General features: G+C 41.1%; 2 protein-coding genes across 4 annotated transcripts; one reads left to right on the plus strand and one right to left on the minus strand.

Annotated features, from left to right (window-relative positions):
• The first annotated feature begins 452 nt into the window (after positions 1–452).
• Positions 453–7,252, plus strand: morn4 (MORN repeat containing 4). 2 transcript variants are annotated; one of them, XM_074645813.1, is made up of 5 exons: positions 453–582; positions 1,972–2,045; positions 4,168–4,282; positions 4,373–4,482; positions 4,568–7,252. In XM_074645813.1, the coding sequence occupies exons 2-5, from the start codon at positions 1,979–1,981 to the stop codon at positions 4,714–4,716; spliced, it is 441 nt and encodes a 146-aa protein (XP_074501914.1). In that variant the 5' UTR covers positions 453–582; positions 1,972–1,978; the 3' UTR covers positions 4,717–7,252. The 2 variants fall into 2 exon arrangements, with proteins under 2 accessions (XP_074501914.1, XP_074501912.1); XM_074645811.1 differs by lacking the exon at positions 453–582 and adding an exon at positions 682–815.
• A 1,754-nt stretch (positions 7,253–9,006) lies between these two features.
• On the minus strand, positions 9,007–13,996 carry ankrd2 (ankyrin repeat domain 2 (stretch responsive muscle)). Of its 2 annotated transcripts, none has more exons than XM_074645810.1 (9): positions 13,920–13,996; positions 13,239–13,313; positions 11,404–11,546; positions 11,201–11,308; positions 11,015–11,113; positions 10,776–10,874; positions 10,551–10,649; positions 10,373–10,471; positions 9,007–9,226 (listed from the first exon to the last, which is right to left on the minus strand). In XM_074645810.1, exons 2-9 carry the CDS (start codon positions 13,309–13,311, stop codon positions 9,110–9,112), a joined length of 837 nt encoding a protein of 278 aa, XP_074501911.1. In that variant the 5' UTR covers positions 13,312–13,313; positions 13,920–13,996; the 3' UTR covers positions 9,007–9,109. The 2 variants fall into 2 exon arrangements, with proteins under 2 accessions (XP_074501911.1, XP_074501910.1); XM_074645809.1 differs by having other exon boundaries at positions 13,800–13,972.
• Between the last annotated feature and the right edge of the window lie 71 nt (positions 13,997–14,067).

A 14,067-nucleotide genomic window follows, 5' to 3' on the forward strand; every position in this document is an offset into this window, starting at 1 on the left:
ATATTATTGGTGTTGTTATTAATAATATTGTGTTAATGTCTGGCGTGTGTTAATATTATGTTAGTTTAGATCTTTCTTCCTTTTTTGTTATTGTTTTTTTATGAATATTACTAATGGTGGTGGCAGTAGTAGTTTTGATAATAATAATAATAATAATAATATAATTATAACATCCTTATTTATAGTTCACTAGAGTCTATGGCCTACATATTACACATAATGTAACCTAGACTACAGCCAATTAAACTGATGTAGTGTTGAGTGCTTCAAGAAGCTTCAGCAAAAATGCCCAACAGCCATTTATAAATATGTCTGCCACAGTCTCTCTAAGCTGTAGCAGCACCAGGCCAATCAGAGAAAGTTTTCAATGAGAGCCAACAACAGTCATGCAATGAAACAGCGCGGCGGTCAGGCTGCAATGATGCTGTTATAACGCTGCCTTCAGGTGCTGTCGGAATTACTGCAATCCCTAGCTGAGCCGCACATGAACGTCAGCAACAACACGGCAACAAAAAGTAAACATAGCTTGTAGAGAGAGAGGGAGTAGCTTTCTAGGAGTCTTTATGGGCCAAATATCACGAGGTAAGTCAAAGTTGACATATGTGACATTTTAATTTTATTATATAGGAAGATGTTTCATAATTTCACAATCGCACAAGAAGCCTATGTGGATACCCTTTAAGACTCGGATGTAGGGGCTTCCGAGGAGCGCCTGAACGCGGTATACGTTTCTCAGCCGGTGTGTTCATATTGTGACGCCCCTCCGCTGCTGCACGGCGGCTTCATGCTTTACAGACGACTAACGTAGCCTACAGGTAAATGATGAGCATTAATAGGTGTTGTCGCTAGTTGTGTTGCAATAGATTGTCGATTTATATGCGTGTCATTGCAAACGATAGCCTATTTATTTAGCTGCATGCTATGTTTATAAGGCTGCACTGATTGAGACATATTGGCAGCCTATAAATTGAATATTTACTATAATAACGTGAGAGAGTTTCAGTGTTGGTGTGTGAGCTGATGAATTATTTATTCGATGGCGACCGCATGGGTAAAACTACACCTGACTGCCATTCTGTGTCATTTCTTTAAACAATATATATTGATATGGTCACCATGATGCCATAAGCTTTTGTTTGTACTGTATCTGCAGTCACGCTATAGTCACGTTTTCCAGCCTATTCGCTTTACAGAAGGCGTGTGTTTAAAACCAAGTGAGCTTTTAAACTGGGCTCACACCAGCATCACCACCATCAACATGCACTGGGTAGTATTAGGTTGACTGTAATAGGATCTGGTGTAACTTGTTTTAATCTTTTGATCTCACACTTAAAGTCCCAACTATCAGAACTTGTACTTACACCAAGGCTTTTTCACCACAACAATTAATCACAATAATTTCCACCCTATTTATAAATCTGAAGACAGAAAACAAACAGCTTCAGCTATTTAATTAAAATAATCCTCAATTTATTCATGGTGGTTGGTAACTAAACAAACTGAACACACATGAGGCTGTATGATACTACTGAGTCGAATGCATGATTTTATCTGTCTTTGTTCATTTAATTGATTAAAGGTAATGCCAAGTTACAGTATGTTTGGGACCTTTTGTTATATTATTATAACCCAGCTGGACTTGAGAATTACATGAGCAAATGTTCAACAACTGTAACAATATGTGCTAAAGAGACAGTTACTGCCTCTGCTTCACTCACAGAGGGACTAATAATCACATTAAGGGGAAAATTTCCTTCTGGCTTGCCTTCCTTTCACAGTGAGGTCAGAGGTCATGGTCAGCTAAAAGGGACAGCCTCTCAGAGCTGGAAGAGACTCACAGATGCCCTTCTCTCACTCTGAAAAACCTTTCAAAGCCAAATGCTTTTCTTTAAAAATATAAATTGCTGGTCACTAATACAGATGTGTGGTTCAGCTCTGTTGCCAATGAGTGTGTTTGTGTGTTCAACACAGGGGTGACATGACTCTGACCAGAGGATCTTTCACCTACGCCAGTGGGGAGGAGTACCACGGCGAGTGGAAAGAAGGCAAGACTAGTCCTGCTTCTAGCTTTTTAAATAAAGTTTGTGTGCAAACGTCACCAGGTTAACTACAGAGATGAGACGAGCTTTCACCTGCAACCTCTGTTTCTAGTCCTCATAATGTTTCTCAAAGGCACCATTGTGTGAGTTATCAGCCGAGTGAAAGGGAATGGTGAGACGCTGACGGACTGGGAAAATGCATTCAGTGTTCATTATGCATAACACAAGTATTCTGGTATGCAGGTACTTAATCGCAAAAACTGAACACATTACTTATATTTCCCCCAAAATATTAATATCAATAGTTGCCGGTGTTCTGACAAATAGAGTTACCCACTCAGAATAACCTACCAGTAGCTCATCCTGTCAGACTAGTTTGATGGACCTCTATAAATGTAGTCAAGTAAAGTAGCTCATTCTGTCAGGTAGGAAATATCTATCAGAATGGCCTACTACTTCTATAAATGTATGCAAAAATATGGACGTGAATATTTCTTTTTGTCTCTGAAACGCACTGCACACGCGCACATCGTGTTGTTAAGTCATTCTGAGCGGTAGCTTTATTTGCCAGAACACCGGTTAACGCTATTTTGGCAAGCTTCCCCAGCAACTTTTCTAAAGGATCTTATCTTTTCCACACATACCTGTGCCTAAGTTCACCTCGACTCATACACTATATTTCTAGTATTTAAACATGGTTTCGTGCACACATGCAAGTACATTGTGACCATATTTAACAAAGCTATTACTGATCATCCGCTGCGAGGGTCGTAAAGGACAGAGGGCTGTACAGATTGTAAAGCCCCCTGAGGCAAAATTTGTGGTTTGTGATATTGGCTTCTATAAATAAAGTTGACTTGACTTGAGCAGAATGACAAATGCAAATGTCATAAAAGAATGCTGTTGATTATCCTCGGATACATCTTGTGACTTTTTGCCATGGTAACAGCACTCTCTACCTCAGTATGGGCTTGATGCTCATTAAATCATTGGCAGTTAAGGTATTACGGAGAAGCTAGCAAGAACTAATGCAAGTAACAGTGGCGGCAAATATCTTAAGGTTTCCTGTTCATGAATCTGCATGGATGTGTGCATACTAAAATATTAAATCTCTCTGTCAAATTTTCACCTGGGGCAAGGATTACGAGGATGCTTGCACTGCTTTAACTCTCTCACATACACATACACATACACATACACATACACATACACATACACATACAGTACAGTAATGTTAGTGACATGCAAGCCCAAGCTGTTTCATCAAATCCCAATTAGCTAGCACTGGCAACCCCACGACGAACAGAGACAGATTTACCAGCTCTGGCTTTGTCAAATCTTCTGGATTAGACTTTGGACCTGTTTGGGAAATCTTAGAGAGTCCTCCGTCAGCTGGTGCTGAGAAACCAAACCAACTGAAATACTAGGAACAAGACCACACAGGGGGTTTTATTCTGTATTTACATTAGATTCGTGATGACTTTCAGCTGCTTTTAGGTCAACGCAAACGCCGTCCACACCATTTTAACTGGTGTATTCCTTCACCCTTCAAAGGCCCACTTTTCCAGTTTGGCAAATACGGGCGTAAACCTGTTGTAGCCGTCGCCCAGAAATGTGTGCCCTCTTACATGATTATAAGCTTCAGTAGTGGATCATGGAGGGGAATGCAAGTACATTCCTTGACTGTTTTCACAGTCTGGATCCTAAAGGAAATCCCTGCTAAAAAATCTGCTGGATTAGAGTGCTGTAATTCCCACCACACAGGAGGCAGATGGGACTCCTAATTCACTAGTAAACCTTTAGCTGACAGAGAGGGGGGAGGATACCTAAATCCGAGCACGTACTGACTGGTGACATATGTAGTGGCTCTCCAATACCAAGTGAATATAAAACCTTGAGCCGCATTGCAAGTTCAAATGTCATGCTCAGTTGGTCGTCTCTTACAGTATGTTACGAAAGAGTAATCCATAAGAGGCTAAGTGGTTAGATGAGGCATGATGACACCACTGTAGATAAAATGCGAATCGACAAATGGTATCAAGGTCGTTTGCCTCGACTGGATTTCTTGTGTTTCCATCATCTGTTTGAAGTTTGGCCCATTTCTTACTCCGATGTGTGACCTTTCCAGGTCGGAGGCATGGCGTCGGCCAGCTCAAGTTTCAGGATGGAACCTGCTACTCTGGCCAGTTTGAGAATGGACTCTTCCACGGCTCTGGTGTATTGCTCTTTACAGATGGATCCAGGTGTGTGAGACAAAAAAGAAAGCAAGTTTTCATCTCAATCAAAAGTTACAAAATGACACCCTGCTCTCTCTCTTTTTTTTACCGCGTCAGGTACGAAGGAGAATTTGCGCATGGGAAGTTTCAAGGCGCGGGCGTCTTCAGTCGATACGACGGCATGAAGTTTGAAGGAGAATATAAAGATGGCCGTGTTGAGGGATACGGTAAGTCTGTGACACCGCTGGAACGGTTTGTCCATCGAGATGTCTAGAGTCTCACTGTGGTTGTGTCCTGTGTCGGTGCCTCCAGGGCTATTGACCTTCCAAGATGGAGCTCATGGCGTCCCACGAAACGAAGGCTTGTTCCAAAACCACAAGCTGCAGAAGAGAGAGAAGTGTCCAGGAGTGGTGCAGCGTGCGCAGGCTTCAGCCTCCAACGCTCGCAGTCTGGCACTTTGACCGTCACGGACCCTGGAGGAGACACGGTCAGCAGCACGGTTCCAGCACCTTCCAGGAGGGCCTCAGGGATGTGTACTCGTATACTCCCCTCCAGCTCTTCTCTCTCTGTCTTTCTCTTTCCTCTCCATCACTTTCTTTTTAATTCCTTTTCTGCATCTTCCTCGCTTAGCCTTCACAGTGGCTTGGAATGCACATGCAATTTGACCAAAAAATGGCTTTCTGTATGACTGACTTGAAATGCACAACATCGTGAAGCACACCTTTAACTTCACAAGTCACGTAAACACCAAATGCTGCTGGGTTGTTCTAATTCTCCTACTCATAAACAGTGTCTTAGCGTTTTCTCTAGAATAGTTAGCTTTCATATATCAAACAACGGAATATGGGAGACCTCTTCTTACCATGTTATTGCACATCTGGTACTTTAAAGAAGTTTTTTTTTATCCTGCATTAGGAGGAGGTGTAAAGTAAGTCTGTGTGTTGAGGACTTCAGGCACTAATTAGATTAATTCATCTTAAAAAAAATGCTGCAATCCATTACAACAGAGTGATACTTAAAGGTCCCCTGTGGGGTTTCTGACCTCTGGTACTGCAAGCTAGCAAACATGGATCTAAACGATGCAAAAAAAAAAAAATTAGGGATGTAACGAGAACCAATACTTTGCTACCAAGTCGATGCCAGAATTCGGAAAATGTGACAGTACTCGACCACGATCACTATCGATGCGTCCAGGGGACACGTCCTATTTTTTCCCTGATAATGCTACATTGCGAACAACAAATCTGTGTTGAAATCGGCTGGACGAGAGCTAGTTAACGTTAGCTGTTAGCTCCGTGCAGAACTGTGCTGCTTACCGGCTGCTAACAGCTAACGTTAACTATCTCTCCTACCAATTTCATAAGAGGTTCGATTGATCTACATTATGATGCGTTCAGGCTCTGTTTAGTAAATATGTGTAGGCCTATTGGGTGAAGGTAAATTCTAACATTATCATGTGTTTAAATGTAATCTTGTAACGTGGTTTTCGGCGTGAAACTTGAATAAATCCAGTTATTTGGAGGCAATGTTTTAACAGCATGTAAAATAGATAATGGAGAGGGAAGAAAAAACAGTATGCAAACGGTAATAAAGGAGTGTATGTTGACGTACATAGGATTTATTGTTTTTTACCGTGGTATCGAATTGGGTATCGAGAATCGTGGAATTTTACTGGTATTGGTATCAACTACTAAATTTCTGCTATCGTGACATCCCTATTAAAAATATTTTAAAAATTGGCTTTACAAATGTTTTATGTGGAAGGAAATGTATTCAACACGTTTGTCAGGCCTCAAAAGATACACATAGTGTGAAAAACAATGAATGTAAACATCTTATTTGTATACAAAAACACTCCACAGGGCACCTTTAATTTCTCATCTCAAGTAACAGTGCTGCTGAAAACTTGATCTTTGCATGCATTATTATGTCACTGGTGTTTCTCCTTTTAGAAGATCAGTATTCACGTTTGCCTTAAAGACATTTTGGTACAAGAGGGTAGTTCCAGGGTGTCCATCCGAAAACGAGATGACGCACAGTTCCCTCTCCTTCCCGTCTCCTCTGCATCATTTGCCCTAAAGGTGTCTGTCATCCTAATGAATTTGAGGTCTGTTTGAAGATTGCCTTCACTCTGAGGGACACGTCGCTAAGCTGGGTGCTGAGTCTCAGCTCCCATCACTCACGAGTCCAGCAGCTCTCCTCTCTCCAATAAACCTCCCCTCTCCCAGTGGAAATCATGGGAGAGGAGATTTTAACTCCGCTGGATAATTCTCTCATGTTTTCCCTTGTATTACCTGAAAGACTCGGATGACTGGACATCCTCAAAGTTGTTAAATAATCATAATTAAATCGGGACGTAGATCTTAATTGAGGCAGCTGAATGAAATAATTTATAAACCGGATATACAGTATATTTAAGAATATGTAATTGTGTTTTTCTGTGAGGTGTATATTCATTATCATTGATTGTGTTTGTTCTGACCTTTCAAATGAATTAAGAGTTTCATTGGTCAGGTAGAAAATGGTGTTATTTAAGACAGTGTGGTTGAGTATTTTGAGCAATTTGTTAACCATTATAGCCGATCACAGCTATCTTGTGATTACAGATGAATTCAGCGTACTTGAATAGTTAATAGGCCTTACAGAGCATTTGTAGACTTGTCTAGGGTTGCCTACATAGAAATTCAACCAAAGACAATCAAGTGATATTACAGGTAAGGAAGCCTGGAACAGTCAACAGGAGTTACATGTGTCATTTCTTACAGCCGAACAATAAAGACAAATCAATAAGGACAAATCCACCTGGGGCTTTAGTGTGCAAGAAAAACAAAAGGGCCGGAGATTAAACAGGGAATTGATATGAGATTCTGTTGTAAATATTCCTGAAGTCTCTAGCCTGTATTATTGCAGTTCCTGATTTTCATTGTTGTTATATGCTACGAGGGAAAAATCAATACTCAATATCATGAACCCATACTGCTGCTTGCTTTGAATGCCCCATTTGGTATGGCAGTGTGCTGCAAAGTACAATCACAAAGATTGAAGGGAACATTAGACACAGAATAGCAGACCAGCGCACGTGTCAGTACCACTATCTAAGCACACAGTGATACTTTAATGTCTGCTGTAAGTGTGTAACATCCTGTATTTCAGATCATGTAATGGTATTTTTCCTTTTCTGCTATTTCGGAGACGGCGCCTGCTGCTCAAGCCTTCTTTGCCTACACACGCCTGCCTGAGTGGAATTGAATTCACAAACAAATTCCACATCTATTTCCAACTGGAAACAAATGGTGCTTTGAAAAGCGTGCCTGTCCAGACTTTCAACTGCCTGGAAAATATCATTGCCATGGTTACCTTTTTTTTCCCAGTAATGTTGCTTTGAGTGCTCTTAGATAAAACTACAGCACATGTATCACCTCATTCTCCTGGAATAGGTCTGAGTATGTATCGCATAGGCAGTATTGTGTTTAATAAAGCCTCGTGTTGAGAAAAGAGACATGTTTTTCATTGCGCTTTGACACGGTAACATGACAAAAGAGTTTGTTTTTAGATGATTATGCAGCCGTTTGTGATGTACGAACACGAAGGCTGAGATGTGCGACATTTGCAGCTGTGGGGAATAAGTTTAACCATTTCATGGATGAACAGGTTCCTCTGGTTTTTGGCTGTTATACAGCTCGAAGCCTCCAGTTTTCCCATCCCCCTTCTCTTTCTACACCACTCCAGCCCTCAGCAACAGCACACAGCATGTAGCTCACATGGAATACACAACTAAAGCTATAAAACATATGAGTCCATTAGATTTAATCGTTCTGATCCGTGAACTTTATTACACTGAAGATATCCTGTAATATCTCTGTTAGGTTCAGGTTAACAAAATAAATGACAACACTAGTTTGTATAACCTTGTATTGGTACGTGTCGCCACTAAAGTCCCTGACAGTTGCACAGCCTTGCTCACAACAGGAAATACTGTGTGTGGCTGATAATGTATCTGATGAGTTGCCTATAATGAGCACATTTGTTCCTAACAGAAGACTGCTTTTCAAAACAGCATTTTACATTGTGAAAAATACAGCAGCAGCACGGTATTTGTTGAACAAACTCTGCTTAATGGCTGGATGTGTAACGACTAAACATCTACATTGCAAGCAGTGGAGCAAGCTGTTGGTTTCCCCAGTGTGAATGACCAACCTCCCTCAGGAACATTTGAGCCACTGATGATAGAAGGAAAATATGTCCACTGAGCTCCCCTTGAATCCCTGACTTTAGCGGGGGCATACCAGCCATCTCTGCTCTCGTCAGCTGACGTCTCAAACACAGTGCTACTGTGTGCTCTGGCCTTATCTGTCGCCTCGATAAAACAAGGGCCCTCTTGATGTATATTCAAACGCAGCTTCTGCACAGCACTATCTATTAAAATTATTCAACTTCCAAAGGCATCAAAAATCACACATGAAACATCCATGAGAGCGCTCTTCTGATCGTTACGCTCTTTGGAAGTGAACATCAAAAGTCAAAGCTTGGCAAAAAAAAAAAGGTTTGAGAAATTCAGCTTTGTTTTGCATGTTTTTTGTCTCCTTTCTTAAGATAAGCAGATCATTTTGAATCCGTCACATCCAAGCTGACGCTTTCTAATGTCAGAGTTCAGACTAATCTCAGAGGTTTAACTGCCGTGCCCTAGAGAGGCAGATTTTGTTGGTGAGTACATATAATGCATATCCTCAAATATGATGTACACAGACCTTGAGTGGAATTACAGAATGTATTTTGAACCTGAGACAGATCATTGTAGAAAGTGGCGCTATAAAGAATATACTGTATGAGTAGATGTACAGCTTTTTGCATTATTCACTCCTCTCTGGAGGTGTTTTCAGGTCCCACCTCCTTCAGCTTCTCCAGACTCTGCAGGGTCTCCATGATGTCAAACTGCCATTGTTTCACCTGCTGCACTGCTGTCACTCCCTCCTGTAACACAGTTCATATATACTGTCAGTTTGTCAGCGCATATTGTATGTATACAGTGTTGAGATAGGCTATGAGCCACAGCATGTCAGCGGGATAAATGCAATCAATAAGTGTCCATTAAAGGAATAGTATGAGATTTGGGGAAATGTCCTTTATTCGCTGTGTTGTCGAGGGTTGGATGAGAAGGTCGATACCACTCTCATATCTATGTCATGTTAAACGTGCACATTTTGATCATTAGCATTTCTTGGGTTAGCTTAGCTTAGCATAAAGACTGGAAACACGGGGAAATAGTTAGCCTTTTTAAAATCCATCTATGAACACCACAAAAGCTCACTTATTAACATATTTTTTCCATAAAAACAAGTTTAAAAACGCCATTTCGCCATTTTGCCATTTTACAGGGTTTTTTTTGTGCTGGACCGGCACATATTACATCGTAAAACAGCGAATTGATGTTTTTATACTAGCTGTTTCCAGTCTTTATGCTATAGGCTAATCTAACTGCCTGCTGGCATCATATTTAAAGAGGACTATTTTTAGGTTCATACTTGTATTTTGGGTTTCTCCTAAAACATGTTTACATTCTTTAATGTTAAAAAAAGACGCTTTATTTTTCTCATGCTGTCTGTGCTGCAGTACCTCTTTTCACCCTCTGTCTGAAACTACTTGCCCCCTCCCCCTCTCAGTTGTGATTGGTCAACCGAACCAGACGCCGCTCTAACTAGCTTTGTTTGAGGGCGTGCCAAACTGGCTGCTAGGCAGATATTATGCAAATGTGTTACTTGGTGACATCACCGCGTTACAGATAAAAAGGCAGGACTTCAAGCGAGGCGTTTCAGTCAGTTCAGGAGCAGTGTTTCTGTGGGGGAGAATAACTCCCTTTGGCGTGCACTTTGTAACTTTGCAGACCTTTTACATGCACAAAAAATATACTGTATAACACACAAAAGGAAAGACAAAAAGCACAAATACATAATAGGTCATCTTTAACATACAGATAGAAGCATGGTATTGATCTTCAATCTAACTCTCAGGGGGTAAAATTAACAATGTGATACTGATATTTCCCAAAATATCAAACTATTACTTTAAAGTCATCTTCATCAAGCTAAACCAGACATGCACAACACATAGATAACTCACATGATTTTCTATTTTTGTGTCAGCCCCTGCAACTATGAGTAGCTTCACTATCTTGTATCTGTTGAGACGCACAGCATCGTGCAGGGCTGTGTCCCCTTCCTGAGAGTAGAAATAAAATGTATTCATGGCAGAAATGAATAATAGAGAAGATGAAACACAGTGTTGGGCTACTGCCTACCCTGTCCCTGGAGTTGATTTTGGCACCACTGGACAGCAGGTACTCCACAACGGCAGCGTGGCCTGTTCTTGTGGCCACATGCAGAGGAGTGCTGTCCAACTGCAATGTGGACATTGATATACACACAGTCACCGTGACAAACATGTAAAGGACCAACTGTGTATGATACAGTTTGTTCACAGATGCACAAATATGAGTCCAAATTCAGGCACAAACAAAATGCACCTTATCTCTAGCATCCAGGTCAGCCCCGTGGCTCTTCAGGGCTTTGACAACTTCCAGGCTTCCCCCCCTGCAGGCCCAGTGTATGGCCCAGGAGCCCAGCTGAAACACAGTAGGATGGCCCCGTTCTATTAATAGCGCTCACCTAAGGCCACGAGAGGCTGGAGCTTTAGTGAGTGAAGATAATCTCAACCAATCTCATCATCATCTTTACAAACCAGCCATGTGCCCGCATGTCTTACTTGATCTTGAAAGTTGATATCGGCTCCTTTTTCTAAAAGTGCTTGGACGACTGCGGTGTGTCCTTCCACAGAGGCTCGGTGTAGCGCCGTCCTCTTCAACTGGAAGGTTTTAAAATATTGTAAATAATGACTTGCAGTATGTTGTGAATGCATCTGATTTACTGCCACACAGGGGAGCATATGTACCTCATCATGGACGTTAGGGTTCCCACCATCAGCCAGATACTTGTCTATTACAATCAGTTTGCCTTGACTGGCTGCGTTCATGAATTCTGCAGTATCCGCAGGCCCTATCTGTCACACAGAATCACAAAGGGACAGGAGAGAGATTCAATTTTTATATCTCTGTTGTGCACATGAAGATAAGGTTTCTGAAAATTGCAGCCCACCTCAGGGATTTCCACAGACACCCTGGGCGAGCATGTTTTCTTGATCTTCTTTTTCCTTTTGCACAGCTCTGTGATATTCTCTCCTCCGCTCAAGTCTAAAATCTCAGAGTGTAGATCTGAGGAGATCCTCCTCACACTCTCCTCTACCTGGAAAAATGACAGAAACAGCAATAATGTATAAGACACTATTATAAAACCCAGATGAGGGAGCTACTATTGGCTTCTTGTGAAGCAGATGTGCCAAGTAGGCTAAGCGGTGTTGAGAGCTGGGGACAGTAGTGTTAATGTCAAAATAAATTCACAGCATAGTGCAAGCTAGGCTTGGCAATAACAAAAGGAACTTTCCCAATAAACCACCTCTCATATGCATGATCTATCAATGACATAGAGTCTTTGTGTGCATGTGACCCTTTAGCTGCCCTTCTTGTTTTATTTGACTTATTAAGTAAAATAACGTTGTTCATTCTACTGATGACAAGTTGTTGTTTTTTTGTCTATTGTGCATAAAAAGCCTTTGATTGCAAGAAACTTTGGTGAAAGTAATTAGAATTTATATGAAGTTGATTACAATTATTGACCATAATAACCTCTTTTGTTGGCAGTTCATTTTTTGGTTTGGTGCACATAAAAGGAATGAAAAACAATCTCAGTCTGTGTCAAGATAGACTGTGTTCTGTGTCAGAAATAAAGGTTAAATGTCAATTTGTATGGCGTCACAACATAAAATAACTTTTCCCCAAATGTCTTGATTCACAAAGTTTACTGTTGAAGCAAACGAAAACAAATAATCATGTTTATGTATTTGAATGGCAAAGTGTATGAACAGGAGCCTTTTTCTGTTAAAGGTACAGCGTGTAGGATTTGGCGGCATCTACTGGTGTGGTTGCAGATTGCAACCAACTGAGTACCCCTCTGCTCACTCCTCCCTTTCCATGACTGAAGTAACGTGAGCCGTCGAGTGCAAAACCGTGGTAACGTTGTTCGCCTCATTCAGAGGTCATCCTTACCGTAATAACACCACTTTAGGAGAAACGGAAGTCAGACAGTGGCGAGCAGTACCGCGGTTTTGCACTCTGCGGCTCACGTCACCGCAGTTTCACAAGCGAGTCGGAGAACTACGGTGGCCTTCGGGTCACGTAAAAACACGAAAGTCTCTCTCTAGAGCCAGTGTTTGGTTTGACCGTTCTGGGCTACTGTAGAAATATGGCAGACTCCGTGAAGAGGACCCGCTCCCTATGTAGATATGAAGGACTCATTCTACGCTAACAAAAACACAATGATTCTTAGTTTCAGGTGATTATACACTAATAAAAACATAGTTATGAATATTATGTTCCATTTCTGCCAATAGATCCCAAGAAATGTTACACACTGGCCCTTTAATTAAAATTCTAGTAAAAACTCTGGTAAGTTAAATATAATGTCACTCAAGGCCAACACATCAGGTTATGATGGAAAAGAAAATGATCCAACTGCAAGCAATGTCATATCTAGCGGTCCTTGATACATATGTGTTTTTCAATTTATCTGCGAAAGGCTGTTGAAGTAGGCTGACAGACATTTTATCCTCATATTCGGGGCTTAACTTCAATGCTGCTGACATGTTTTCTAGGATATAACAGCTCGTTAATTCACATAAAAATGCCGTTCACATGTTTTCACAAATCAGGGCTTTTTAAATTGTGATATTGTGGTATCAGCAACATTAATTATTTAAAAAAAAAAGATTCTCCCTAGTGGAGAGTGTCTAATGATTATCATTTTAGGAGTCATGCTGTCATATTAATGAAAAACCATCACAAATGTCACTTTAGAAACATTAGTGTTTCTCTCACCTACCTGACTTTTCTTTTCTAATCCTGTTTTATGGTCCATCACATTGGCTGTCCACTGCACGACCTCTTCCATCTCTGTTAGAAACAAAGATACAAAATTAATAAAACAGTCAATAAAGCAATTTTGAGCAGCTTTATAACTTTATAACTAATAATCTGGAGTAAAAATCTGCCGGACTGCGTCTCATTTTATACAGAGGCGCTGCAAGCCCAGTGGCTTCCTGGCAGGAATGCCGGGTTCATGGTGGGACATTGTGTCACCCCGTCAAACAGGTGTGTGTGCACTTTGGTGTGTGTATGCATGTGTGTTTGTGTGCCAGCATTACAATCTCCCTCTCTCTCGCTCTCTCACACACACGCACACATATACAAGTACATCCAACCCTTCAGGCATGTCAGGCCCTGGGTCATGAGCTGAGTCTACATTCATTCCACAAGCTCCTGGTTTTACTCACTCCTGTTGCTGCAACCTCTCCCCACAGGAGTACAGCCCTCATAAACACACCATTTTGAAGGATTATGTTATTTATAAAGGTTTCATTACTGCCAAGTGATACCTACCCGATAGCACACCAACAATCAATCATCGCCCAGCCTCAGTTTGGCTATTTTTCCCATCCATTTTGTACATATATCAAACTGAACAGTAGATATAACACTTATTTTTTTAGTGCGTCAGACCTTTAAGGTGTCATCATGTGTTCTTTATCATGTTTTCCTCCCACTGAATGTGTTTTCTTGACACTTCCCCCTTTTCTCGCTGACATTTACATGCTGATTTTTATTGGATGGGACAATTTGTCACACGCATGCTTATTTACAGGCCAGT

The sequence above is a fragment of the Sebastes fasciatus genome, chromosome 9, assembly GCF_043250625.1.
Source record: "Sebastes fasciatus isolate fSebFas1 chromosome 9, fSebFas1.pri, whole genome shotgun sequence".
NCBI lineage: Eukaryota > Metazoa > Chordata > Actinopteri > Perciformes > Sebastidae > Sebastes > Sebastes fasciatus.